The sequence below is a fragment of the Peromyscus eremicus genome, chromosome 16_21, assembly GCF_949786415.1.
Source record: "Peromyscus eremicus chromosome 16_21, PerEre_H2_v1, whole genome shotgun sequence".
Classification (NCBI taxonomy): Eukaryota; Metazoa; Chordata; class Mammalia; order Rodentia; family Cricetidae; genus Peromyscus; species Peromyscus eremicus.
In genome coordinates this window covers 7,800,274-7,825,042 of record NC_081432.1, presented here as the reverse complement: position 1 = coordinate 7,825,042, position 24,769 = coordinate 7,800,274, and the positions used below count along the sequence as shown (strand labels likewise).

General features: G+C 52.7%; 1 protein-coding gene across 1 annotated transcript in view; it reads right to left on the bottom strand.

Annotated features, from left to right (window-relative positions):
- The window catches only part of Slc37a1 (solute carrier family 37 member 1), a 51,476-nt gene that overhangs the window by 3,292 nt on the left and 23,415 nt on the right, over window positions 1-24,769 (bottom strand). Inside the window, exons 7-18 of the mRNA XM_059244069.1 lie at window positions 24,000-24,076; window positions 22,728-22,894; window positions 19,366-19,403; window positions 17,424-17,504; window positions 13,288-13,419; window positions 11,225-11,315; window positions 9,643-9,705; window positions 9,074-9,159; window positions 8,137-8,185; window positions 7,259-7,332; window positions 6,558-6,636; window positions 1,105-1,202 (exon numbers count right to left, since the gene is read on the bottom strand). Coding sequence (XP_059100052.1) covers window positions 1,105-1,202; window positions 6,558-6,636; window positions 7,259-7,332; window positions 8,137-8,185; window positions 9,074-9,159; window positions 9,643-9,705; window positions 11,225-11,315; window positions 13,288-13,419; window positions 17,424-17,504; window positions 19,366-19,403; window positions 22,728-22,894; window positions 24,000-24,076 — 1,035 coding nt within the window. The remainder of the gene's footprint in view (window positions 1-1,104; window positions 1,203-6,557; window positions 6,637-7,258; window positions 7,333-8,136; window positions 8,186-9,073; window positions 9,160-9,642; window positions 9,706-11,224; window positions 11,316-13,287; window positions 13,420-17,423; window positions 17,505-19,365; window positions 19,404-22,727; window positions 22,895-23,999; window positions 24,077-24,769) is intronic.

The following is a 24,769-nucleotide window of genomic DNA, read 5'->3' as shown; positions in this document are numbered from 1 at the left end:
CAGTTTAATACAGTGCTGGGGACTGAACCCGAGGCTCTGTGCACACTAGGCAAGCTCTCTCCCAACTGAGCTACCTCCCCAGTTTCTTGGCTCTTCTCCAAGTCCAGGCTGTAACTTATTACACAGCTTGGGCTAGCCCTAAATCTGTGGCAGTCATATGCATTCTGAGTGCTGGGATTATGGGCCAGTGGGAGGTCTGTAGGTCAGTGGGCATGCTCCAAAGGGATTGTGGGACCCCAACCCCTTCCTCTTTCTCTGTTCTGTTTCCTAGCCAGGCGGTGAGTAGTTTCTTTCCAGAGGTTAGCCTCATCACAGGCTGAAAGCAATCCTGGACCGAACTATCCCAAGCTGTGGGCCAAACTGAACCTTTCCAATCTGACTGTGTCCGGTGTTTGCTGACACAGCAGGCAGACCGGGGGGGGGGGGGGGGCTCTCTGTTCACCATCTGTTCCAGCTCCCCAGCAGGCCTGCATCACTATCATCACATCATTTTATAATGGGGGTGCGAGGGCTGGAGAGAAGGTTCAGTGATTAAGAGCCTTGGCTGCTCTCCCAGAGGACCTGGGTTTGGTTCCAAGCACCCACATCAGGAGGCTCACAACTGTCTGTAGCTTGAGCTTCAGGGGGTCTAATGCCCTCTTCTGGCCTCTGCACACATGTGGTGCACATGTATATATCCTCAGGTATACACACATACACATAAAATAATAAATTAAAAAATTTAAATGTGGACGTGGCAGCACAGAGAGGCTCAGTGACCTGTCACATGCTGGATGGATCCAAAGCCACGGATTTCCTCACCTCTGACTCTCAACATCCCACAAAGAACAGCCTCGCTTGTTTCGGACTTACTCCTCACCACCAGAGACAGAAAAAGCCTCAGTCCATGTGTGCTTAGTGAAGGCAGCATGAGACATATTGTAGGAGTCCACAGGAAGACATTCCACTAGGGTCTGTCCCACAGCTACAGGGACATGTGTGTTTAGTGAAGGCAGCATGGCGCATGGTGCTAGAGATTGTGGGAGTCCACAGGAAGACTAGGGTCTGTCCCACAGCTACAGGACGGCTAACTGAAGATGCATGGTTAGAAACAAGGAGACCCACCAGTAAGGCACAGGCGTCTGCAAACATCAGCATGTAGAACACGTTGCTCCATCCTGAAGGGGAGATGAGCCCTGCCAGTAGGGGGCCCAAGGCAGCTCCTGAAACAGGCACACAGATGCTGGTTAAGGAAGGCTAACAAGAGGAGACAAACTCAGGGTTGAGGAGGGATCGACTGCCATAAACACCCTCTGGAGCCCATTCTAAAGCAGGTATTGATCTTCGAAATGTCCACCCCGTCTGACACGCCATCATTATAAATGGACTTTATAGCTGGGTGTGTTGGCGCATGCCTTTAATCTCAGCACTTGGGAGATAGAGGCAGAAGGATTTCTGTGAGTTTAAGGTCAGCCTGATTATATAGTGAGTGCTAGGACTACATAGAGACCCTGTCTCAAAGAACCAAAATAAAAAAAAAATAAAATAAATGGACTTATGTAAAGAAATTGAACCCAACATACACTCTCCGATACCCCTGTGCTCAGGAAATGTCACTGAATAAATCTGTAAGAAGCACAGGACTTAGACCCTGCCGACATCAACCACCTGATTCTGACTGCCCCAAGCCAGGGAGCTCCTTGTATTTCAGGGGGGTACTGACCAGTTATTTGCAGAGGGCAGTGTGGCTGCATCTTACTTCAGTGGTTCAGAAAAACATGCCTGTACATGTGCAAAGCGTGTGTGCGTAAACGTGCACTTTGCATGCACAACTGTGCAGATGCACAACTGCAAGTGTGCATGCATGTGTATAAGTTTGTGTGAGTGCATGTGTGCACATGGGCACAGGTATGCATGTGTGCGTACAAGTGTGAATGTGTGCGTGTACAAGCATGCATGTGTATGCATGTGCACAAATGTGTATGTGCATGCATGTGTGAATGAGGTGTGGGATAAAGAAAATTCAAGATGCTTGTGAAATCTTTTTGCATTATATTTGTGATTTTTTTCTTTTCTTTTGCAAATCTAAAATCATCATGTCAAATAAACTCAGAGATAGACAAACAAAAGACATCTGCAGAAGAACGTTGGCTGCAGTGTCTGGAGTGCTTCCCTCACTGGGGGAGAGGCGGGGGGGGGGGGGGGAGGCGGGGGGGCGGGGCGGGGAGGGGGGTGAATCTGACAAGATGGCTTGTCCAGCAGCTGCAAGCTAAGGAGCCTGGAGAATGGCCTCCAGGTTATTGACTGCAACGTAGTACCCGAGAGCGGAGGTGCTTCATGCCCACTGACTGTTCCAAGGGTGTGTATGGCACACACATTACCCTGTGATCTGGGAAGCTTTCTGATACGCTTTTCCCATGTCTCAGCAAAGTTGCAGGCACACATCAGCTGCTCACGTGAGTTTACTCTGTACATCCCGAAGACCACGGCGTGGACCACAGCTGAGTTTTAAAAATCATAAATCCACAGAGCAGAGGGCAGATGAGAGAAAAACAGGTAGGTGTGTGTGTGTGTGTGTGTGTGTGTGTGTGTGTGTGTGTGTAAGACAACAGTGGGCACAACCTGGGGACCTCTCCTCATAGCTAGGCTGGCCAAGCACATGACCGGGGGGTGGGGGTGGGGTGGTGGGGTGCTGCAGCAGGCAAAGGGCCGTCATTTGTTCCCTCTACCACCTCAGAGTCCAGGTTCCCCCTCATCAGTGACTCAATGACACCCCACAAAAGAGCAGTAGCTGAACCTCTGGGGACAGCAGACCCTATGAAGGGTACGGGGAAGGCACCCAAGAGAGAACAGGGACCCAGGGAAAAGACGGGTCCCCAGCAGCCATCCATGCTCCGGTAAGAACATCAACACCTGAGTACCCTACTGACAGGAAGATTCCTGCAGATTCCAGGCTGGTCTGTGAAGGCAGGGGGCGCTCTCCAACAGAAAGGGCTCCACACTCACATTAGTTTAGTGGCTTATTTTCAAATACAGAGATACAAAGGGGCAGCTTAGAGGCCCCAGAGCTGAGGAAGACCCAGCTGTGACCACACACAAACTGTGAGGAGGCAAATTCAGGGGCAGTTAAGCCAGAAGGAAATCCCCAGGCACAGGGAATACCATCCGAGCACACGTGAAAAACCAACTGGAATCTTATGAAAACCTCAGTTTTGTAGCTGAAGATCAGTTATCAGTAGTTAATTCTCATTATATCTACATTAATGAGTGTTGAAAACGTGACAGCTAAAATAAGAACCCAGAGGTTGACAGATAAAGTCAAGGACATCTGTGTGAGAGAACAAGAGAGACAGGAAGAACACAGAAAGGAAGAAACAAGAAGGAACAATCTGACAATCTGGAAACCTAACATTTGACTAATGTTTTCCAGAAAACAAGATAGAAAATGGTAGCCAAACCTAGCAAAGAAACAACAGTGCCTATCCCCCAAGATGCATGGCCTGCTTCCACATGGAAGCCTGCCAGGAGTACCATGGTGGGTGAAGAAGAGCCCCTGGGTAAGAGGGAGACCTGAAGACCCAGAGGAGGGGGAGCCAGGTCAGCGGAGAGCAGACGAGAGTGACAGCTGATATCTACTGCCGGCGATGGAAACTGAGAGACACTGGGGTTCTGGAAGAGGCCCTGACGTGATGGACCCCCAACACCACAGCCTTGCAATCTCTGGGAATTGTAGGAAGCTACTAGATGACAGAGAAGCCGTGACCAGGAATCTAGCAAACAGGGCTCTGATATAAGAGGGAGGAGAAAGCAGTGTGGGGAGAGAGAGGGAGCAAAGTCTCTGTAGCTTAGTAGGCAGCTGTGTGGCCTGCCACCAGGCTGCCAGATGGATGGCAGTAGGAAACAGAAGGTGGTGGTGTCAGGGCGGGGACAACCAGGACAGAAACAAACAAAAAGCAAATGGCAACAGTTAGGCCAGGGCGGGGGATGACAGGTCTGAGGACCCGCAAGGTCGACTTCCTGGCAGAGCCAGTGTGATGGAGGGATGCAGGGCAGAGAGCATGGGAAGAACCAGGTCTACCTGTCTTGGGTAGAGGACATGAGATGGTGCCTAGGCTGACGAGTCCAGGAAATTCACATTTGTGGTAAGGCTAGGAGCAGGATCTGGGAGGGACCAACTCTAAGGAGAGGACTTAGGCAGGCAGAGCCAGGGCCTGTCACATTGTATCACGAAAGCTCTTAGGACTGTCTAGTCCCTGTGGCTACATTATGTATTACCTTGATAAAATAAAACCTTGAAAATAACCATGGCTATAGTTAACTGTTCTGCACACACGTGTAAGAAAGGCACCCTTGGGTCCCGCTGAGATGTCACTCTGGACACTGCAAACACATGAGCCATAAGGCACTCCCAACTGGGGAGAAGGTACTGGCTGGTTTGGGGTCAGTGGAGCTGTGCCTTTGCCTAAACCTGAACTGACTAATAGACACGACCACTTGACAAGCACTTGGGGCAAACACTTCCCCCTGTCATGCTTTTGCTAAAGTGGTGTGTCGTCCCTCAAGCCTTCTTTTGCTTCATCTTGTGGGTATCTGTGTGCATGAGAGACACAGAGCTGGGACTTTATAGAGGACCAGCATTCATGCTGTTTCCATGGTGACTGGCTACTGAATCCCTGTGCACTTGAGCAAGCAGGGAAGCATGGGGGGCTGGGGTCCAGGAGTCCAGCCCATCGGGTTCCAGTGGTAATGCTGTAGAAACTCAGGTGGGCACGCGCTTTGAAGGGGGGCAGCACGTGATGCTGGGGGAGGGGAAGGCTCACTGGCCTGCTGCCCTTCTGTTTTGAACATGGCGCTTTCCTCCTCCGCAGCCCGGCATGCGGTGGCGAGGTCCACCTCTTCACCGAGGCAGCCTCTCTCCTCTTAGCCTCGTGTTTGAGGCGAATGTCAAGAGAGAAGCATTTTTCCACTTCCTTCCTTATTCCTCTTTCTTCTCTGATCCTCTGCTTTACTGTAGTGCCCAGGCTGCTGGCAGGACTCCATGTTAGCTTAAGCGTGGTGTCCTGGGAGCAGCAGACTTCTGTGGGACAGAGTGGGCGGGGGAGGCTGTGGCAGGGAAGCACATCTAAAGTTTTGTGAAGTCTCTCTTGGGCTGGGTGAACTGGGAGAATGGTGGATCACTCCTCACAGGAAGGGTTGTGCTGCTTCTGAGACCCATCACCAGGCACAGCAACTCAGCCCACTCCCTGCCGTGTCCCAGACACGCCCCAGGGGCCAAGAGGGGCCCTGAAAGGCATCATCAGGTAAGTGGCCACAAATGCCATCCAATACACCTGTATCACCTCCAGATCCAACAAAATAAAGGAACCAGTGCTGAGGGCTGGCTGGGTCTGACCTTGGTGACCAGCTAAGCCGAAGCCTGGCATTGTTGACAACAGTGACCTTCCCCATGCCTCACAGAACACACCGAACTCTCACAGGAAGAAGTCCTGGAGGTGGTAGTGGGGGATGGAACAGAGATGAGGTTCCTGTGACTGGGAGGGCTGCCAGTCCTACCCGGATGAGCCTCTCTGCCACAGCACTGACCCTGGGGGACCACATCTGTGAATGCACCATCCCCTGAATGGGAGGGAGACCTCTGAGTCCTTGCCTGTGACTACAGCTGCCTTGGACCAGCGTCAGTACAGCTCACTAACGATGCCTCTCCCATCTAAGGAAGGGCAGCGGAGGCTGTCTCTGCCCTCCATCGGCTCAGGTTGTATTTGGTGTGGGTGGGGTCCAAAGGAGATGGCTTCTGGGATCTCCCAGTTCAGTGTTTTACCAGACCCTAGCTGTCTGTGCCCTGAAGAAGATTAATTTGGATCTGGAATGCCCCAAAGAACCACATGCTAAAGGCTTGGTCACCAGCCTCTGATTCTGTTGAGAGCTGGTGGCACATTCAGGACACAGGACCTAGTGGGGGGAAGTTAGGTCATGGGTGTATGCCCACCCCTTCTCTCTCTAAGCTGGGAGGGGGTAGCATGGTGTACCCATCATGATGTTTTCCTTCCCATAGGCACAAAACAACGGGCCATGGACTTCAAAACTGAGCTAACACAAACCTTCCCTCTATTCAAGTTGATTGTCTGTGGGATTTTGTTACAGTCACGCAAAACCGACTAACACAAGGATGAGCTGTTTATACCGCCACCTTTTGTCACTCCAGAATGTGCTGACGAATCTCTTCAGAAACCTCAGCGAGGTGGGTGACAGGACCGTGTGTACTTTGAATTGATCTGTTTTCCCATAGCTCAAATTGAAATAAGATGCTGTCTTTCCTGATGAAAAGTCAGAGCCTAAAGTTTCTCAACCCCTGGGTCAAATCAGAGCCTGGCAGTACACTCTCTCCCATTGAGGAAACAGATCCAGCCACCCACAGCTGTCTTCTCTGAAGCCATATGTTACGACCTCCACAGCCGACTTCCCTGAGCATCTAGGAGCAGACAGTCCTGACATTGGCATCAGAGCCTTGGGCACCCGTTAGTTAGGGACAAAAGCTTCTTGGGAAGCTGGGGGTGGGGAGGGAGGCATTCTCTGCATACCTACAGACCCAGTGCCGTCGATGATGGCTGTCACGGTGGACAGGGCGTGAGAGTTCCCTTTCAGACTTTTGTGAGTCCCCTGGGGGAGTGGAGGAGAAGGGTGTGAAACACAGGCAGATAAGGAGGAGAAATGAATCCGCTCCTGACACATATGACCATTACATAGAACCTTTTCCCTAGGAAGTCTACACCCTATGCCACCCTGAGAGAAGCCCCAAGCATTTCTGAGAGACAGAAATCCTTCCAAACACCTGCCCAAGCATATTTAGTTGTTTGCGACTGTCTTGTTTAGCCTAAAGGATTCAGTTAGAATCCCCCCTCTGCTTCTTTCTTTTTCGTGCTGACCATTTTGTTCAGTCTGGTGTGGATCCTTCCTGAATATGTCATGGGTATTTAGCCCAGTCTGCACACCCATGCCCACCCAAGGGATAAGCTTCCTGTGGGCAGATTCAGAAACACAACTAACACCAGGGCCAGGCAGGGCCAACCCGCAGCCTTGGACAGATGGCGTGGGGTGAAGAGGATTGGTCAAAGCTCCAGTGGGCCTCTCAGCTGGGCACTCTCTGTTCACCACTCAGGGACGAAGAGGTGGCAGGGGACAGCTGCTAGAAGACTCTCCAGACACAGGCTATCTAGGCACAACTGTGAATGCAGCTCTACCCACTGAGGAGGCAGCGCTGGCCCCGAGTGTGGTGACTCACCAGGTCTGCAGAGACGGCCGTGGTAATCAGTGCATAGGGCCCGCTGACCAGGGCCCCACTGAGGAGCAGCATGGCTGTGGAGAACAGAGGGGACTCAGAACAGAGCCTGCCCGGCTAGGCAATCTACTGGTGAGGGCAGGCACTTCCAGGGCAGGGGCCCATCCCCGGGAGACAGTCTCCAGGGTGCAGCACTAATGGCTCCTGTACTGTGCCTGGGGATGCACTACTGTGCTTCCCCAAAGCCTCAGAGTCCTTCCTCTTCGGAGGACGTGAAACTCAAGTTCCCTGGCCTCATGGACAGTCGCTGATGATGGTTCTAGGAGGGGGCGATGAGAACTTGAGCGGACCAAGGCCAGGCCAGCACTGGGTCTATACCACAGCCCTTTCAGCCACAGAAGAGACTGCCTCTCTTCACCACGGGCAGGGATGCTGAACACAGGGCCCCTCTGTTCAACTCCACGAGCTCCTTTTCCTGAAGGGACTCTGGGTCCATGGGAAATGCCACGTTGACTGGCAGAGTGCTTTCTAGGTCACTTGGGACAAGACTGTCCTCCGCCCCAGTTCCTCCAGTCTCCAGGGTGTGGCTAACGCCCCATCTCCAGGCTGAGGCTCCTCTGAGCAGCTCCTCCTGTTGGCACCCAGAGCCGAGCACTGCTGGACCAGGTGGCTGTACTTATCCCCACGAACTGTCACACCTGCACTGTTCAGATCCACGCCCAGAAACTGGAGCCTCGCCTCTCCCCAAAAGGGACATGGGGCCACACCGCTCAGCCACATGAGCTTAATGCCTCTGGATTGGCTTTTACCTTTCATGTCACGAGGTTGTGTGGACAGACACGGGTGTGCGAGAATAAGTGACGAGGCCTCGTGTTACTCACCTATGGTGGCTTCCAGTCCCATTTTGCTGACGGAGGAGAAGACATAGAGCTGCGGGAATTAAGAACGAGGAAGAGCCGACTCAGCCCAGGCAGCTGCAGGTCTGCTGGGAGCCTGGGCTTTAGAACGGGAGCCCACAGGGACCTGCTCGCTGAGCATGTAGCTCTGGGCCTTAGGGAACTCTCAGGGGGACTCTAAGTACCCAGGGCTGGTGGGCAGGACACTGAACAGTTTCCAGCTCCTCATCTGAAGTCTGAAGCTGCCTGTCCCAGCACTGTACCCTGGGATGCAGTCCTCCTAGCAATGGGGCCATGCTACTCATAATGTCTTAAGGATTGCCTCATAGGGCCTGAAAGCCTTCGAGGACTCAGAACTAGGCCATGTTCCAGGGACAGTGACAGCCCTGGGGAGAGAGGCATGTGGACAAATACACTGTGGCAACAGAGTGGCTCCTTGTGTCACAAACAGCAGTGGCAGGCCAACGCCACACCAGCTCCACATAGCCACACTGTGGGGTGATGCCACTCCTGACCAGATGAGGAATCTGAGGCAGGGAAGTCACCTGCCCAAGGTCATGAGCTTCTCAATGCTTACAGGATGACCCTGATGTGATGGGATGATGGAGTTCATTGAGCCTACAAGGTAGGGATGGCACACAGATCCCAAGAGACAGGCAAGGGTGTGACCGGGAAGGGGGACAGAGGTGGGTGTGAGGGACACCCCATAGAGAGGAGCAGCCCATGAGAAACCCAGGGTGAGGGAGAAGCATGGTGTGTGTGCAGCCCAGGGGCTGAGGCAGTCAAGCCTGAAGGGGGCGCTGTGCTTCCAGCCAGGGACAAGCTGGGCTTCTAGGGATGTGGAACTTGGGCCGGGGGCAGTGGTGGCTGGTGGAGACGATGAAGGTGACTGCCTGTGACAGCGGGCAGAGGCAGGACTCACCGTGGGTGCTGCCAGCAGCAGCATCAGACCGCAGGTGGAGGCCCGCTTTTCCAGGCGGTCGGAGATCACACCTGCTAGGACCCCACCTGTGACAGAGAGGGGACGGCCTCAGGAGCTGATGCTTGGCACATGCTCCCCAGAGGAGACAAAGTCACAGGGGCAAACACTTCTCTGAGCCTGTCCCCGGTGGGCAGCAGAGAGTGGCCACTTGGGGCCTGCCTAACAGGACTCATCTTGCACGGGCCATGGGAGTCACAGGGTGCTTAGGGTCAGGTTTGAGGGCAACCCCAACGCCCTCTACCTGGTATGTACTAATGCCACCACCTCCCGGGTGTGTGCATGTCATTTCTGAGGGCAGCTGGCTCAAGAGCACTGTGTCACACGGGCCCTCCCAATAGCAACACTAACTCGAACAGGGATTGACGGATTGTTGTTTGAGACAAGGTCTCACTGGGTAGGCCAGGCTAGCCTCACACTTGCCACCCTGCTGCCACAGATCCAGAGTGTGCCACCCACCCAGCTTTGCTGTTAGGGTCTTGACAAAGTGGAGCCAACGGTCTTGAACTCACCGAAGATCCCGCCCACGTCAAACAGTGTGGACAGCTCCCCAGCTTTCTTGGCATCCAGGTGATCTGTTGAATGAGCAGCGTATGAGCCCGTGAGGATGCGTCCTTGGTGATTATCCCAGGGGGATCCACGCAGGACTCTGCCCCACGAGCAGATTCGCATCAGAAGCAACCACCTGAACTCAGATTTAAAAAGGAGGTTGGCTGATGCATCTCACCCCAGCTCGGCACTGCCTGGCCATCCTTGCGCCCTTGGCTTGGCCACCACAGGGGCATCAGCAAAGGAAAGAGGGCAAGTCCAGGAAGTTACCTGGTGTGTAGATGGTTTGAGGTCAGAGGCAGGGCTCCCTGAGAGCAATGGCCAAGAACACTCAGCCAGTCATCCAGTGAAACTGAGCATGTGGTACTGTGTGCTACCTGACTAGAACCTTCTGGTCCCTCAGGGGCAGGATGTCCTTCACATCCCTTGGCTTCCAGCCGGATGGATGCTGACTAGTATGAGGAGACAGTTGGGAAGCACTTAGCTGGCCAGACCCATCCCCCTCGCTCTGAAGGCCACCTGCAGGGAACTGGGCTTGGCTCAAACCAAGACTCAGACTGGGCATCCAGGAAATTCAACACTCCAGTCAAGACTGTTCCCCGGTGAAAGGGAGCATGGCCTCCTGCTGAGACTCCTCGTGAGACTGTACTCTGCCCTTGAGATGAGGTGAGGGGTGTTAGGCGGGGCCCTGGGCCCTGAGGGAGCTCCTTCAGCCTACTCACCCACCCTCTTTTCTTTGCAGCTTGTCCTTGTTAGCCATGGCCCCCAGAAGGTCCCTTTGCTGCCTCCCCAGCTTCCCTGGCTGAGGTGACACTCCCTCCAGCTTTGGGCTTCTGGTCAACCTTGATGTGGCCCTATGACACCCTTGAAATCTGACCCCCCATTCTCAAAGCCCTCCTTCTTGGGCTGCCGCCAGAGCCCAAGGCCAAGGCTCTATCTACGAATCCCAGCTGCTTTTCCTCCCTCCCCTGCTTCAGTACACCCTACGACCCCCACCCCATCAGTAAGGGAACCTGAGACAGCCCTGACTTGGTTCCTGGGAACTGCTGATCCCCTTGTCACGCTACGTACAAATGATGCACAGCTATATAGTACTATTTCCCAGAACATCCTATCAGGATCGGCAGCTTCAGACGGTCTTGGACTCTGGTTATCTAAGACAGGCTATCAGCCCTCCCACAAATCGGAACGCACCCCCAGCAACAGTTTCTAGGTCAGATTTCTAAGGATGTCTTATCTCAATTCCCAGTGGCCACGCTCCTGCTTGCGGGCTGCTGGGCTCCAAAGCCCAACATGGCCCAGATTTAAAAGCAGGAAGCCTCCAAGAACTAAAGAGGGGTCGGGATGTAGGCGACGAGCCCAGTGAAGATTATTACCAGAGCCACAGAGTGTGCGTGCCTCCACAGCCTCTCCCATCAGCTCTGCATACCATCCCTGTCCACTCACCATGTGTGGTCCCTGGTAGGAGGCTCTGGCCCAGCAGGTGTAAAGGAGTTCTGGGCGGTCAGCGCACAGAACTGAACCTCACTTCCGGCAAGCACTCACCGACACTGGTGATGTACAGCGGGAGCCAGAACAGGAATGTGTAGCTGACCAGCTTGGCGAACAGCAAGCACAGAGAGAACTCAATCACGCCCTGGAAGAGGGAGGTGACGGTCAGCTCCAGGTGTGGGAGTGGCAGTGTGTCTCCAGGTGTGACCGAGTATAAATGGCGAGTCCCCTGAAGACGTGCCATGTGTGTTTCTACAAGGTTCAACCTTGCTCAGGGGAGGATGCGACGAGGAGGCAAACCCCAGGAGATCCGGAGCACACACTCGCCTGGCTGCATGGAAGGCAGAAATCCGGTGTCTCTATCCAACAAGAGCCAATGGGAATATATATTGATGAGACAGTCATGCCAATGATGGCCAGTGATTTCCTCCTGCGGGGAGGAGGGATGCTCATCAAGACTCAGGAACTGGGCCGGGGAGATGGCTCGATGTGTAAGAGCACTTGCTATACAAGCAGACCCTGAGTTCAAATCCCCAGCACCCACATAATAAGCCAGGCATAGTTGTGAGTGTCTGTAACTCCAGCACTGGAGGGTGGAGATAGGCAGATCCCAGGAACTCACCGGTCAGCTATCTAGCCAAATCGGCAAGTTTCCAGTTCAGGGAGAGACCCTGCCTCAAAGTAATAAGGGTGGGGAGTGATAGGTGAAGACACCTGACATCTTCCTGTACATACATGGCCTCTGCATATATGTACATGGGTGTGTGCACCTGCATACTCATGTGTACACACACACACACACACACACACACACACACACACAGAGTGAACCCCATCACCACCACCATTGGTGTTTTTCAGTTGTTATCATGGCATGAGGATGGGAGGGAGTGTGTGGTCCACCATTAGCCCACTACATGCCTGGCATGCTCTGCACTGGGATGAACTCCTCATCTCACTTCATCCTCAGATCAACAGATGGCACTGCACCAGGGGAGGAGCCCAGTGATGGGCAAACAGAAGCTCGGCAGGGATGCTCAGGCCAACTAGCCGGGCAGGGGCAGAGGGAGCGCGAAAGCTGTGCCAGACCTCCAAAGCCTGTCCTGTCCACATCGCCCTGTGACCTGCATTTCCATGCCAGTCTGTTCCCTAGCCGATGTCTACAGAAGTATTTGGGGGCAGCAATCTACATCAGTAGGGCACCACAGAAGGGCTGCCAGTCCCTAGTAAGAACACAGTCTTAGAAATGAGGTTCATAGCCGGGCGGTGGTGGCGCACGCCTTTAATCCCAGCACTGAGGCAGGCGGATCTCCTTGAGTCTGAGGCCAGCCTGGGCTACAGAGTGAGTTTCAGGAAAGGTGCCAAAGCTACACAGAGAAACCCTGTCTTGAAAAACAAAAAACCAAACAAACAAACAAACAAAAAAAGAAATGAGGTTCATTTAAAACTGTCATCTTCTGTTGGCTGGCTGCGAGGCCTGTTCAGGAAGCCAGCGCCCAGGTCTGCGCTTGAGCTGTGGAGACTGGCCAGGGCTCACAGCTATATGCTGTGAGATTGCTAACTCAGGGCATTGTGGGAACCAGCTGACACTAAGGGCCAGAGCATAGTCAGGTCCAGCTGTTTAGGACCCTAGCAAATTGCTAGGTACTCTTCTGTAACCTCTACTCCTTCACGCCTTGCCTTCCCTGTGGCCACATGCCACACTGGGCACTCACTGTGATGTGAAACGGAGCATGCTCAGTAGAGCCACAGGACAGCGAGCACAGGGTGCCTCCTGGATAGCACCCTGTCCCCTTAGAGCCAGAAGGCAAGGGAGGGCAGAGAGCCAAGAGGGACAAAAGGTATCATGGGTACAGACAGCTTTCTGTTTTTCAAATGAAAATATTTAATCTATGAAGTTTCTGAGTGGAAAAATTAATTTCAAAATGATAGAAGTGATAGTACAAAACAAAGAGATCATATACACAGCCACATTTACCCCAGAGTGACCAGCCACACTGCTAACACAGGACAGGAGGATATGACCCACCAACCACACAGACACACACTTCTCTTCCAAACTCACCAAGGCCCAGCGCTCTCCTACGGTATGTTCTCTCCCTGGCATGCAGACTCACCGGGATCCTCAGGGCTCCTGTGAAGCTGATGGCCGCCATGCTGCCGCTGCTGTCACCAGGAAGGACGACGATATGGCTCGGGTGGAGGGGGCTCTTCCCATCAGAGAGCAGTAAGCATTGCAGCTCTGGGTCCTGGACACAAAAGCAAAAGGAACAGGGGTGTCTGGCTGAAGTGAGGCCAGAATTCTAAGTGAGTAAGTCACTGGGTTTCCTGCTAAAAGCCTTAGGAACATATATGGGTGACACTGTCAACCCCATGGTCACATCAGCTGTTAGTATCCACCTGGCTCATGAAATGCCACTAACTCATAAAACTCTTTGGTTTAGAAATAGTGAAAAACAGAAAAAGGAACCCCATGTCGCTGCGGAGAAAGATCAGTGGGTTAAAGCACAACCGTTTGGAAGGTGTATCTTGTACCCAAACATCTGGAAGATTCTGGTAACAGAAGATTCTTAGCATCTCTTAACATAATCAGATATTTCCATTATGATCTTATCAGATGTGTCCAGCCTGCTGTGCAGGGCTGACATGTCGCCAAAGATAAGTCAGGAATGCACCCGACACAAAATTATAAACATACTTAAAACATGAAGAGATTTTGTAAGTGTGCATGTGTGGTTTTTGTTTGTTTAACTCAATCACACAGTTCTCTGGCATGAACCTTGCAGATGACAACATGGTTGAACATGCCTGAAAGGATGGTTTATGTATCCGTCCACAGCAGTAGGATGCTTTTCTGGAAAGAGAGAAGCTAAACTCTAAACAGCAATGTGGTCACTGTGCGGTAGAATAAGGTTACTTCATGGACTTGCTCGTGAGGAATTCATCACAGGATCTTGGACCTTGCAAGGAGTTCACAGTGGACAAACGTTGCCAGAAGCGATGTTACTTTAAAATTTACAAGCCAGTTCTGAGATCTGCGCCTTCCGATACTGGGGACATTCCTGAGGGACAGAATTTGTGCTCACTGGAGCAAAGCAGAGAGATCCCAGCTCTGCATGGGGTTTTAAGTCAGAGCAAGGGTGATACAAAAAGGCTTTTCCCGAATGAACCATGAATCCCAGGGGCTTAAAAAGGAGTGTTCCCGTGTATTACAGATGTGCTGTGGGATCCAACAGCTACTGATGTGTTTTATTTGTCTTACTGTAACCCATGTAAGGTGAATTCAAATTACAGCAGATTTTTTTTTTTTTTTTTTTAAAGAAAGACGATGGGGCTGGAGAGATGGCTCAACAGTTAAGAGCACTTGCTGCTTTAGCCGAGGACCCAGGCTCAGTTCCAGCATTCACAAATGCCTGTGACACTAGCTCTAAGGCTCCAGTGCCCTCTTCTGGCCCCTGTGGGAACTGCACACACATTTCACATAAAGACAAGCAGGCACTCAGGCACACGTATTAAAACAGATGAAAGCTAGGTGGCAGGTTTGACATGCAGACACTCAGCATTGTGTGGGAGCTCGAGATGGACACATCAGCTGGGCCAGGTTCACTGACCAGGAGGACATTTTCACACCGAACCCGTGTGCAATATTTAAGAAGATAAAAGGCTCAGGTGTGAAGGAGGGACACATTCTATTCGGAATGTGTCCCTCACACACACAGGGAACAAAGGGCTGCCCCTCACATTGGGAACTGACTCTCCTCTCATGAATCAAGTCAGGTGTCCAGCTTGGGAGACTCTCCACTAGTTCTCTGCCGTACTTAACACTGGCTCCTCTGGGACTCCATTCCTGGGCTGACTGAGCTGTAAAAATCTCTGAACAGCTCCAGGCTTCAGGATAGTCCCTGGGGCCCAAGCTGAGACCTGCAGGACTTCACAGGCTCTTTTAAACAGAAAGAGGCCTGGCCAGGGGTTAAGACTCAGCAAGCCACAAGGCAGTTTGCAAGTGCAGAGTCCACCTGGCCGGGAGAGGCGCAGTCTGTGACCTGGAGAGCAGTAAGAACAGGTCAACCACAGAAAGCCCACCTGCTCTCCTATAGGTAATGCCTGGGAGTGTACAGCGCCCTAAAGCGCCACCTGCTGGGCTGTCTTAAAGCTGCAGACCCAGACTGCTCTGCCTCTAGGAAGGCTCATTCCCTCTGCAAGTTGGAAGAACTAGGAAAGTAAGTTAGTGGTATGTCGTCCAAACCAAGCAACAGGGACTGCTATTTCCTTTCAGAGTGAACAAGAAGCCACTGGCTAACGAGAGACTCAATAAGCAGGTTTCATGTGTGCTCCAGCCTGAGGGCTGCACAATGAATGAGGATTCTTCAGCTGGAGCCCTGCTCTTGACTTATGCTCCCAAGAGCACACACACACACACACACACACACACACACACACACACACGTTACTGCTGTAACTGAAATGCCTCACTTGGATGTGCCTGCAGTCACACTGTGGGAAACCTGTCCTTGGTGAGGTCTGTGCTTCTCATCTAGCAAGCAAGGCACAGGCAAATGGGCTCGCTATCCTGAGGCTCCTGTGGGGTCTCAATAGTGTCTGAGCCCTGGCCAGTCAGAGATACCAAGGATGAAGAGAACAAGTGGCTACAAGGATGGGAATTATGACCACCTCAAGGCAACCATCGCCAGCCCACGAAGACCAAAGGGGGCTCCCCGTGCAGCCTCTGTATCAAGCCTTGGGACTGGCATGAGCAGCAGTGAGCGGCACCTGGGGTCAGGCTGGAACACTCTGGGAAAGGGGACAATCAGGGGGTCCTGCCAGGCTCGGGGACACACCGCTACATATCCAAACCCATGGCAAGTGCAGAGGCAGGGGTTTGCTCAAGACACCATGTGAGCAGCGCCAGTCCCCACTGGAGTAGGCGTGAATCAGGCGACTGAGCTGCTATGTACCTGGCTTCTTGGTGGCAGGGAACAGACTTGTGGAGGGGAGAGAGAGGGAGGACGGAAGTAACACGCTGAAGCCAGAGGGAGTCTTTTCAGGTTAGTCACCACAGAGAACAAAACGTCAGCCTTCACAGTCACCGCAGAGGAGTGTCACAGAGGTGGGAACATTAATCAAGATGTGATATTGAAAAATAAGTCAAGGGAGCTGAAATTTTTGCAGGCACGCCCAGCCTCTTGACATTGAGACACAATGCCGTCATCTACAAAGTCCACATTCGAGAACCACGCATCGGGCAGCATTCACAGCTCTGCCGGGATACAGTGCCCGTGGCCTCCGGGCTGCAGGATGGGCAGATCTGTAAGCATTTCGGTTCACGAGCCACAGCCCACACTCTCCGTAAAGTGCAAAGACCAGGATGTATGTATGGGACATCATGTGTCTTCCTTCCCACACTTCAGACACCATAAATAAATGTCTCCGGGCAATAAAGACAGTGACAGCAGGTTTAGCGCATTGATCCTTCAAGCAACCTGACTTCAAAATGAAAGAAAACGGCTATAACTTCAATGGCTAAGTCTAAATTGCTCCAGGAGGCTCAGCTCAGGAAGTCAATAAACCGTCTGAGCAACTGAATCCGGAAGAACTGTGTGAGAGAAGGGCAGGGGGAAAGGCCAGGCATGGGCAGAGGCTTCTGGGCTTGTTCTAGGGTATGGATCAGGAACTTAGGACTTTTGTGCCTCAGTTTCTTCATCTAGAAAGTGGAGGAAAGGTAAGAGATGCCCTTTATGACACTGGCCACCTTTTCTTGGGTCTGTGACATGAACTCTTTGTATCACTTTGTACCCCTAGTCCAGTCCAGTGTGCCCAGACTTGCAACACCCACCTGCCATACAGCTGTGTTGCAGCGACACCTGCTGGGCCCAGCTGGAACAGCACCTGCCTGCCCTATCTCTCCACATGGGGTACCAGGTGGCCCAGGCCTCTGCCCACTTCCCATCTGCACCTTCCTCCTTGGCCCTAACACAACCTTGGGCAGCGGGCTCCTCGGCCAGCAAACAACTACTGGATGGATGAATGGCTTTCAGAGTTGATTGAAGACATGTAAGTGTAGCTGACTGTCCAGAGAAAGTCACCAAAGGTACCTCAAATGCCCTTTAGGAATACAAACAAACCCAATTGTTTAAAGAGCCTGGATGCCTGAGACATGACTGAGGCACAGGGACAGCCAGTCGGCTCACAGGACTTGGAGATGCTTCTGAATCTCTGAAGACGTCCCAGCAGCAGGAAGCCACGGGTCACTCACCAGAGGTCCGTTCTTTTCAGTGTGTGCGGTTTGCTTCTGCAGTCTAAATCTGTTGATGCCATTCTCAGAGACTTTGGAATGCTGGAAGAAAAGCATCTCATTAGAGAGTTCCTCAATAATGTTTGGACTGGGGCTGGGGAGATGGCTCGGCGGTTAAGGGCACTGACTGCTCTTCCGGAGGATCCGGGTTCTATTCCCAGCACCCACATAAGAGCTCACAACCTTCTTAACCTTCCAGGGGATCTCATGTACTCTTCTGCCTCCATGGGCAGTGCACACACATGGCGCATACACATGCATGCAGACAAATGCTTACACACTAAAAGCTAATACATTTTTTAAAGGAACACTTCTGTCACCGCAGAAAAACGAATAGGGGGAAAAATATGGTAAATGACCAGAAACATGCTGCTGTTTCATGACTTCCTGGGAAAATTCCAAACACCCACACTGCACCACTTCCTTGAAAGCTCACGGTTCAGTGGTCTGTTGAGGCAGAGCCTGTGTCCACCACTGACCTCAAGCTCAGAATGTTCCTCACCCTTAGAGACAGGAGTCACCTGTACCCTCCCCAGGCCCACACTCCCTGATTCGCCCATCCCCCAGGATTTGTCCTCTTCCAGGTGCTTTGTGAAGTGCACGGATTGCTTCACTAATGGTTGTTTTACTAACGGCTTAGCAGCGGCTTCCTTACGTAGTCTAGATGCAGGTCCCTCCCAAGCCACGATTTGCAAATATTCCCATTCTGTGGGCCTGCCTCACTTAAGATGGCACCATCTGAAACACAAAAGTCTTGAATTCTGACATTTTTTTCCCCTTCAGTTCTGCTGTGCTATGGCTGAGCACCCCCATGACTTCATGTGGTGAAGCTGAATCCCACTGTGAAACGTTAAGAGGTGGAAGTACCCGCTGTTCTGTTTATGATTCCTGCCCAGCCTGCCACAGAACCCTCAGGACAGCTGAGCTCTGGGAGACCCCAAGGACTCCCTCAGACATTTGAAAAGGAGAAAATTAAGATACACTTTGGCCTTCTGGCCAAGATCATGTATGGGGGGAGAATCAGGCAGACCCAGCCCAGACTTAACTCTGCATCACACACACACACACACACACACACACACACAGAGAGAGAGAGAGAGAGAGAGAGAGAGAGAGAGAGAGAGAGAGAGAGAGAGAAACAGTAGCTTGACCCTGGCCTGGTCCTTGTATGTCTGAAGCTGGCTGTGAGGAAGATATCACTTCTAAGACATCTCGCTTCCCCAGGTGTGGCCACAGCCGTCCAGAGGGACAGATGTCCCCACGAGGAAGCGAGTGTCCAGGTTCTACTGCATCTAGAGGTTAGGCACCCATGTGACTCTCAGAGGCCTCAGATCACAGTGGAAGCATCCCTGGCTCTGTAAGCTTGGACTCTGAAATCTACGCTTCTGCAGGGACATGGCTTTGAGAACCCTTTCAAGTATCAACCATAGCTACTCTTCCAGAATATGGTCGTCTTCTTTGCTTACTTTGGTTGTGGTTTCTAAAGAGCCAGACTGCCCCGCTCCCTGCACCACCCCCAGCCCACAGCTGTTGAGCCTCAACCGGAAGGGGCTCTGGTGCCCTCTGCTGGACGGTTCAGGCACTGTCCCCAGGGCTGAGAGCTCTGGTCTGCTTGCTATCCGCGGGAAGGTCCTAACATTTCCCAGGGCAAAGCGTAAACAGGTTAAGGGCGATTTTATGCTGACAGAAATGGGGGTCACTGAGGGATGTCTGGCCGGGCTGTGGTGACAGCCTCTGCCAGTGGAGCTGAGGGTCAGCAGGAAGGGCTCGGTAGGTGGTGATGTGGGCTGAGAGAGATTCTTGTCACGTGTGAGGCTGTGGCCAGCCTCTCCCTTCTGGCGGTGTGGGCTGCAAAGAGGACTAGGCTGTTCTGGAAGGGGATAGGAGACGGAGGAGCTCTTACCGTGGGCAGGGTGGAGGAGCACTTGATGTCCTTCGGATCTGAAAGAGCACAGAGGAGACGGTGCCTGAGCATGGCTGCCCACAGCACATGAACCCACCCGGGGCCCTCAGCAGTCCTTGGGGTGCTGCTGGCAACGGAACCGCTCTTCATCTGGCGTTCCTGCCAAGTGAGTGGGTTTAGGGTCTCTTCTCACAAAAACAGTAACAAAAGAGGGGACTGTGTGAGTGGACGGGCATGCTTCATGACCGTAACTTTTATTACCCATGTGCCCTTGAATGTAAGGTTCATTTGAAGAGAACAAGACACCACCATCGGGTGGTTCTCACTGAAGAAACAGAAACTGAAGGAAGAAAGACAGCTCGGGCCAAAGGCCTAGGAGGTGAGGGCACAGCCCAGCTCCCCTCCAGGGAGTGCCAGGCCACGGGTGTGGTGGACACGACTTTGTAGAAAGAGCTTGATGGTGTGGCACGTCAGCCTGAGCTAAGGACACAGTGGACCCGTGGAGCGGTTAGATGGAACACGAAAGCAGGAGACTAGTGCCGGAGCACTGTCAGAACGGCGTTTAAAATGGGCGGTGAACGTCTAAGAAATAAAAGTGAGGAGATCAGATGGCTGCCAGAGAAAACAGAATGTCAGCGTCGCTGCAAGTGAGGGGTCACGAAGAGGTCCTGCCTGTCCCGCCACCTGAAACTCATCCACTGGCCTACTGGGCCTTGGGTGGTCACTCAGCTCCCCAAGCAAGCAGCGGCTTGTCTCTGCACCCGGGGAATTCAGAGAGAACGCGTGAGAACAGCCCTGGAGCCTGACGCAGTGTCTGGGATGCAGGCAGCACTTCACATGGGACATTCTCTGCCTGCCACCCAGGAAAATGTCCCAGTTATGACAGATGAAGAAGCAGGGCGGACGGGGGTCTCAATCCCAAGGCAGGGGGCAGGGCCAAGCTCAGCTCTTCTTGTAAAAGTGTAGGTGGAGGTGACCTCGGGCGTGGTTGGCACGGCACAGGGGAGCCGTCCTTGTGGGGAGCACAGTCATGTCCAGACTGAAGCAGAGCACAGTTGAGCACCAGGCCCTGGAGACAGCCTTGTATTGTACAGGGAACAGGGAGGGGAAGGGGCTTCCAAGGCACCATGACCAGCCTGCAGCCAGTGAAGTGCCCAAGAGAGGCAGGAGCAGGGGTGGGAGGTGGCTGAGGAGGCAAACCAGCTGGTATGAACTGGGGCCCACATCAGGAGGGCATAGCGTGGAAGTATGAGGACAGGCATGGCGGTGAACAGAGCAGTGAGCTTTGACTAGATGGCAGGTGGTCTTCCTCACACTTGGCAGTGACCACCAGATGCTGATATATTACATATAACAACCCCGGGAACTGAGGAGGGATGACTGCTACCAGAGGCCAATCCTGAGCCCAGGCTCGGGGTCCCAGCTTTGTCTCTGTGCCCTGGCACTAGGATACCCCACCACCAGCAGCAAACCACCTTCCTGTCCAGGGCCAAGAAGGACTGGGTAGGCAGGAGACACAGACCAGCTCAGAGGAATGGTCCTGAGCACATTGGCTGTAGCAAAACTTCCCCGAGAAATGGGCAATGCCAGGTCTGTGGCTTCCAGCCCAGGCAGCTGGCTGCAAGGCTGGGTTGGCCTGAGGAGTGGAGACTGTCTGCCCCAGGGTGGACGAGGAAGAATAGGACCAAGGTCATGGCAGTAACAGGCAAGGAGGGCAGTGGGTCACCCTGGGATGGGACACAAGGTCCAAGGAGCCTGACAGACAGTTCTCTCAGGATCATCCTGACCATGAACAGCAGGAGGGAGCTCCTAAGAAGGAGGCCGAAAGACCAAAAGGTGAAAACAGAGGTCCACTGTTCTGGATAATTCTGTCCTAAGTAGGGGACAATGTCCTGTCCCTGACTGAGCTGAATGGCAACATCAAGCCTATGTAGCCAATGCCACACCCTCTGTGCTTCCTCCCATCCTCCTTACCCAGAACCAACCAGCTCTACCATCAGGTAAAGAAGAGAGCACACTCCCAGGGGACTCCAGAAGTGGGACAGGGCAGACACGGGGCCTGGAGCCTTAGCGAGGTGGAACTGTCACTCTCCAGGTATCTGTAAGATGAATACCTGGGGAGGGGAGGGGACAAGGCCCAGGAAGACAGGTGGCACAATGGCCTTTCTAAGAACTCCAGGGACTTGCCAGCTAGTTAACCTTAGGACAGCAGCCACAAGACCCTGCCTATCCCACAGTGCACTTGCTGGGGCCGGACCACCAGCCTGCCAGCCTGCCAGCCTGCCTGCTATTTCCTGGGACTCTGGGGAACACTGTGAAATGGGGCTAGGGAGCAGCCCACATCATCCATTCTGCTCATAGATGGTACATCTAAATTTCAGGTCTGAATGTCCGTTTCTATTTTCACCTACTGGGAGGGCTGGCGGAGAAGGGCTGCATCTCCCTTGCTTGGCAAGATGGAGGTCATTGAAAAACTAACGGATTGGCTTGAGCAGTAGGGGGAAGAAAGAAGTGAGGAACTGAACCCACTAACACATGTTCATTTCTTGGGTGAGGGTAGTGTGGAATCTGGGGGTGGGGAAAGGTCAGTGTGTGCAGAGTAAAGAGGCTGGAGCCCTGGAGATGAGGACAGAGGCTGGGGACCACCCTGATACCCCAGAGCCATGTGCTTTCATCTTGCTTCAAGCAAAAAAAAAAAAAAAAAAAAAAAAAAATCTAAGAACTAAATGGTCAGACTATCTTATGAGACCAGGACCAGGATGAGGATCAGAGTGGCCGCAGCAGGGGCTGCTCAAAGGTTCTTTGCTTGAAAAGTTAGTTTCAAAATTTGTTAAATCAGAAGTCCAGGGCTGACCAGAATAGAGCATGGGCTTCATTTTCCCACAGACACTTTACCTAATAAGACATATGGCTTTCAGCCACACCATGGTTTTATGACATTGTCCGAGACGCAGCTTATCGCAAAGTACACAAGCTGGTAAAGTCCATGTCAGCACGTGGAGGTGGCTGGGGTAAGCAGGGACAGCCACGTAGGCGGGGCCTGTGCCCTCGGATGTATGTACGGGCAAGACCTGAGACTTCCTGGTGACACAGATACACCCCGCTAAGGGAAGGATGGGGACCATAAAATGAGGGGGAAGGAATTTCCACAGGGGTCACCCAAGAAAATGGGGAAAGAGCAGAAAACCTGAGCAAGACTAGGAGAGAATGGGCTGCTGGGAAAGTCTGTACGGGGCCTGGCTAGGGGACAGCAAGGGTGAATACGGGCACCCATGGCACTGCCTAACTGCCCTGAAGACACGCACTAACCTGCCCTGAAGATTAAAGCCCAGGTGTCCATTTCTAGAGCCACGTATACTTACGTTCAATGAGAAAGAGAAAGCACACGATCCCCATGGCTGCCACGATGGCCCCGGGCACGATAAACGACAGTCCCCAGCATGTGGACACCCAGTAGCCGGCAATCAAGGACCCCAGAATGTTGCCCACGGAGGTGTGGGAGTTCCAAATCCCCATGATCAGGCCTCGCCTACAACACAGCGTAATGGGACAGTGAGTGGGTACAGTGGGGCCAAAACGGGGTCCACAAGCAAGATGGGCGCGAGAGCATGGCAGCCCGAGAGCATGGCAGCCCGAGAGCATGGCAGCCCGAGAGCATGGCAGCCCGAGAGCATGGCAGCCCAAGAGCATGGCAGCCCGAGAGCATGGCAGCCCGAGAGCATGGCAGAGGAGCCAGCACGGCCCCACAGAGGCTCTGTCTGCAGGCGCCGCGAGGCTGCGGCTGCTCCCTGGAGAAGCGTGCTTTTTTATTCTGCCGCAGGCTGCATCAGCGCGGAGCCCACCTTTGCTCAGAGATCCCCGAGTCTATGATTCAAAGAGGACAGAGGGCTTTTCCTACAATTCTTGGAAGGCTCGGGATTTAAACTGGTGCCTCCACAAACGTGGTAGTCGGTCGACTAGCGTGGTGACAGAAGCTCGTACCGGCACACACGCCGAATGACTAAAACGGGCATTCTAAATCGGGCTTCTGAGTCCAGCTCCCGTTTTAGCGTCTCCATCTTGGGCGGCGTCTCTATGGTAACTTCACCCCGGCGAAGCTAGGCAGGGGCTGCAAGTGACTGACTGCACTGTCGTCGGATCACTAGAGTTGGGCCAGGCCGGCTAATTGTGGACTGGGTGACCTCTGCCAGAATGTCTCAAACTCCACGGCCAGATGCAGACTCCAGTTCAAGAGGCCTGGGGTAAGGGCCCAGACTCTGTGTTCCACAAGCGTGGTGGAAGCTGAGGCCAGAGGCCACACAGCCCTCTGGTGTGGAGTCCAGGTCCCACTCCCTGCCTAAGTGGCCGGGGAGAAGGCTGTGTTCTGAAGGTACATAGGTTCTGAAGGCTGTAGCCCCATGGGAACTGTAGAGCCTCCATCTTAGAGGTTTCAGTAAGTACATTGCTTCTAAGAGGAGCCTCATTAATGTTCCTGAAATAGGCTGAAAGAAAACCTGAAAATAATGTGGTCTAGTTTCTATCAGAACCTAAAAACAACAACAACAACAACAAAAAAAAAACCAAAAACAAAAACCACCACCACCGCCAACAACAACAACAAAACGCTGTTGAAGAGGGGGCCTTGTTTTCCTCACCTTCCTTTTCCAAACCAGTTGCTGAGGCACGTAACGACACTCGGCCAGCCTGTGGTCTGCACCAGCCCGTTAAGGATCTGTAGGTAGGAAAGAAGGCTGACTGAGGGGAGACACTGGTCCCTCCCCATCCTCCCTGTGCTGGGGCTCACACAGAAATAACAGCACTTTGTCAGTCTCAACCACCAGAGGTGAGAAGTAAGTTTTACATTTACATGTAGATTAAGCTATAAAATTTAAAATACACATGTAACTCATATACATAAAATATATAGAAGCACAGATCTATTATAAAGTGTGTACGAGCCAAGAATAGTGGTACATGCCTGCCATCCTAGTTTCTAAGGTGGCTGAGGCAGGGGGTCTGTTGAAGAGGGGAGTTTGACATCTCCCTGGGTAACACAACAAGACCTCATTTCGAAAATAAAGTAACACACACACACACACACACACACACACACACACACACACGAGAAAAGTAAAAAAGCCAACCCAAGACTTATATGGTGGCTCAAACCTATAACCCTAGTACTTAGGAAGAACATTGTGAATTTGAGGCCAGCCTGGGCTACATATGAGACTGTCTAAAAAAGTTAAAAATAGCTGTGCGATGGTGGCACTTGGGAGGCAGAGGCAGGGGGATCTTGTGAGTTAGAGGCCAGCCTGGTCTACAGAGTGAGTTTCAGAACAGCCAGGGCTACAAAGAGAAATCCTGCCTCAAAAAAACTAAAATAAATAAATAAATAAATAATAAAAAATAAAAATAAAGCCAA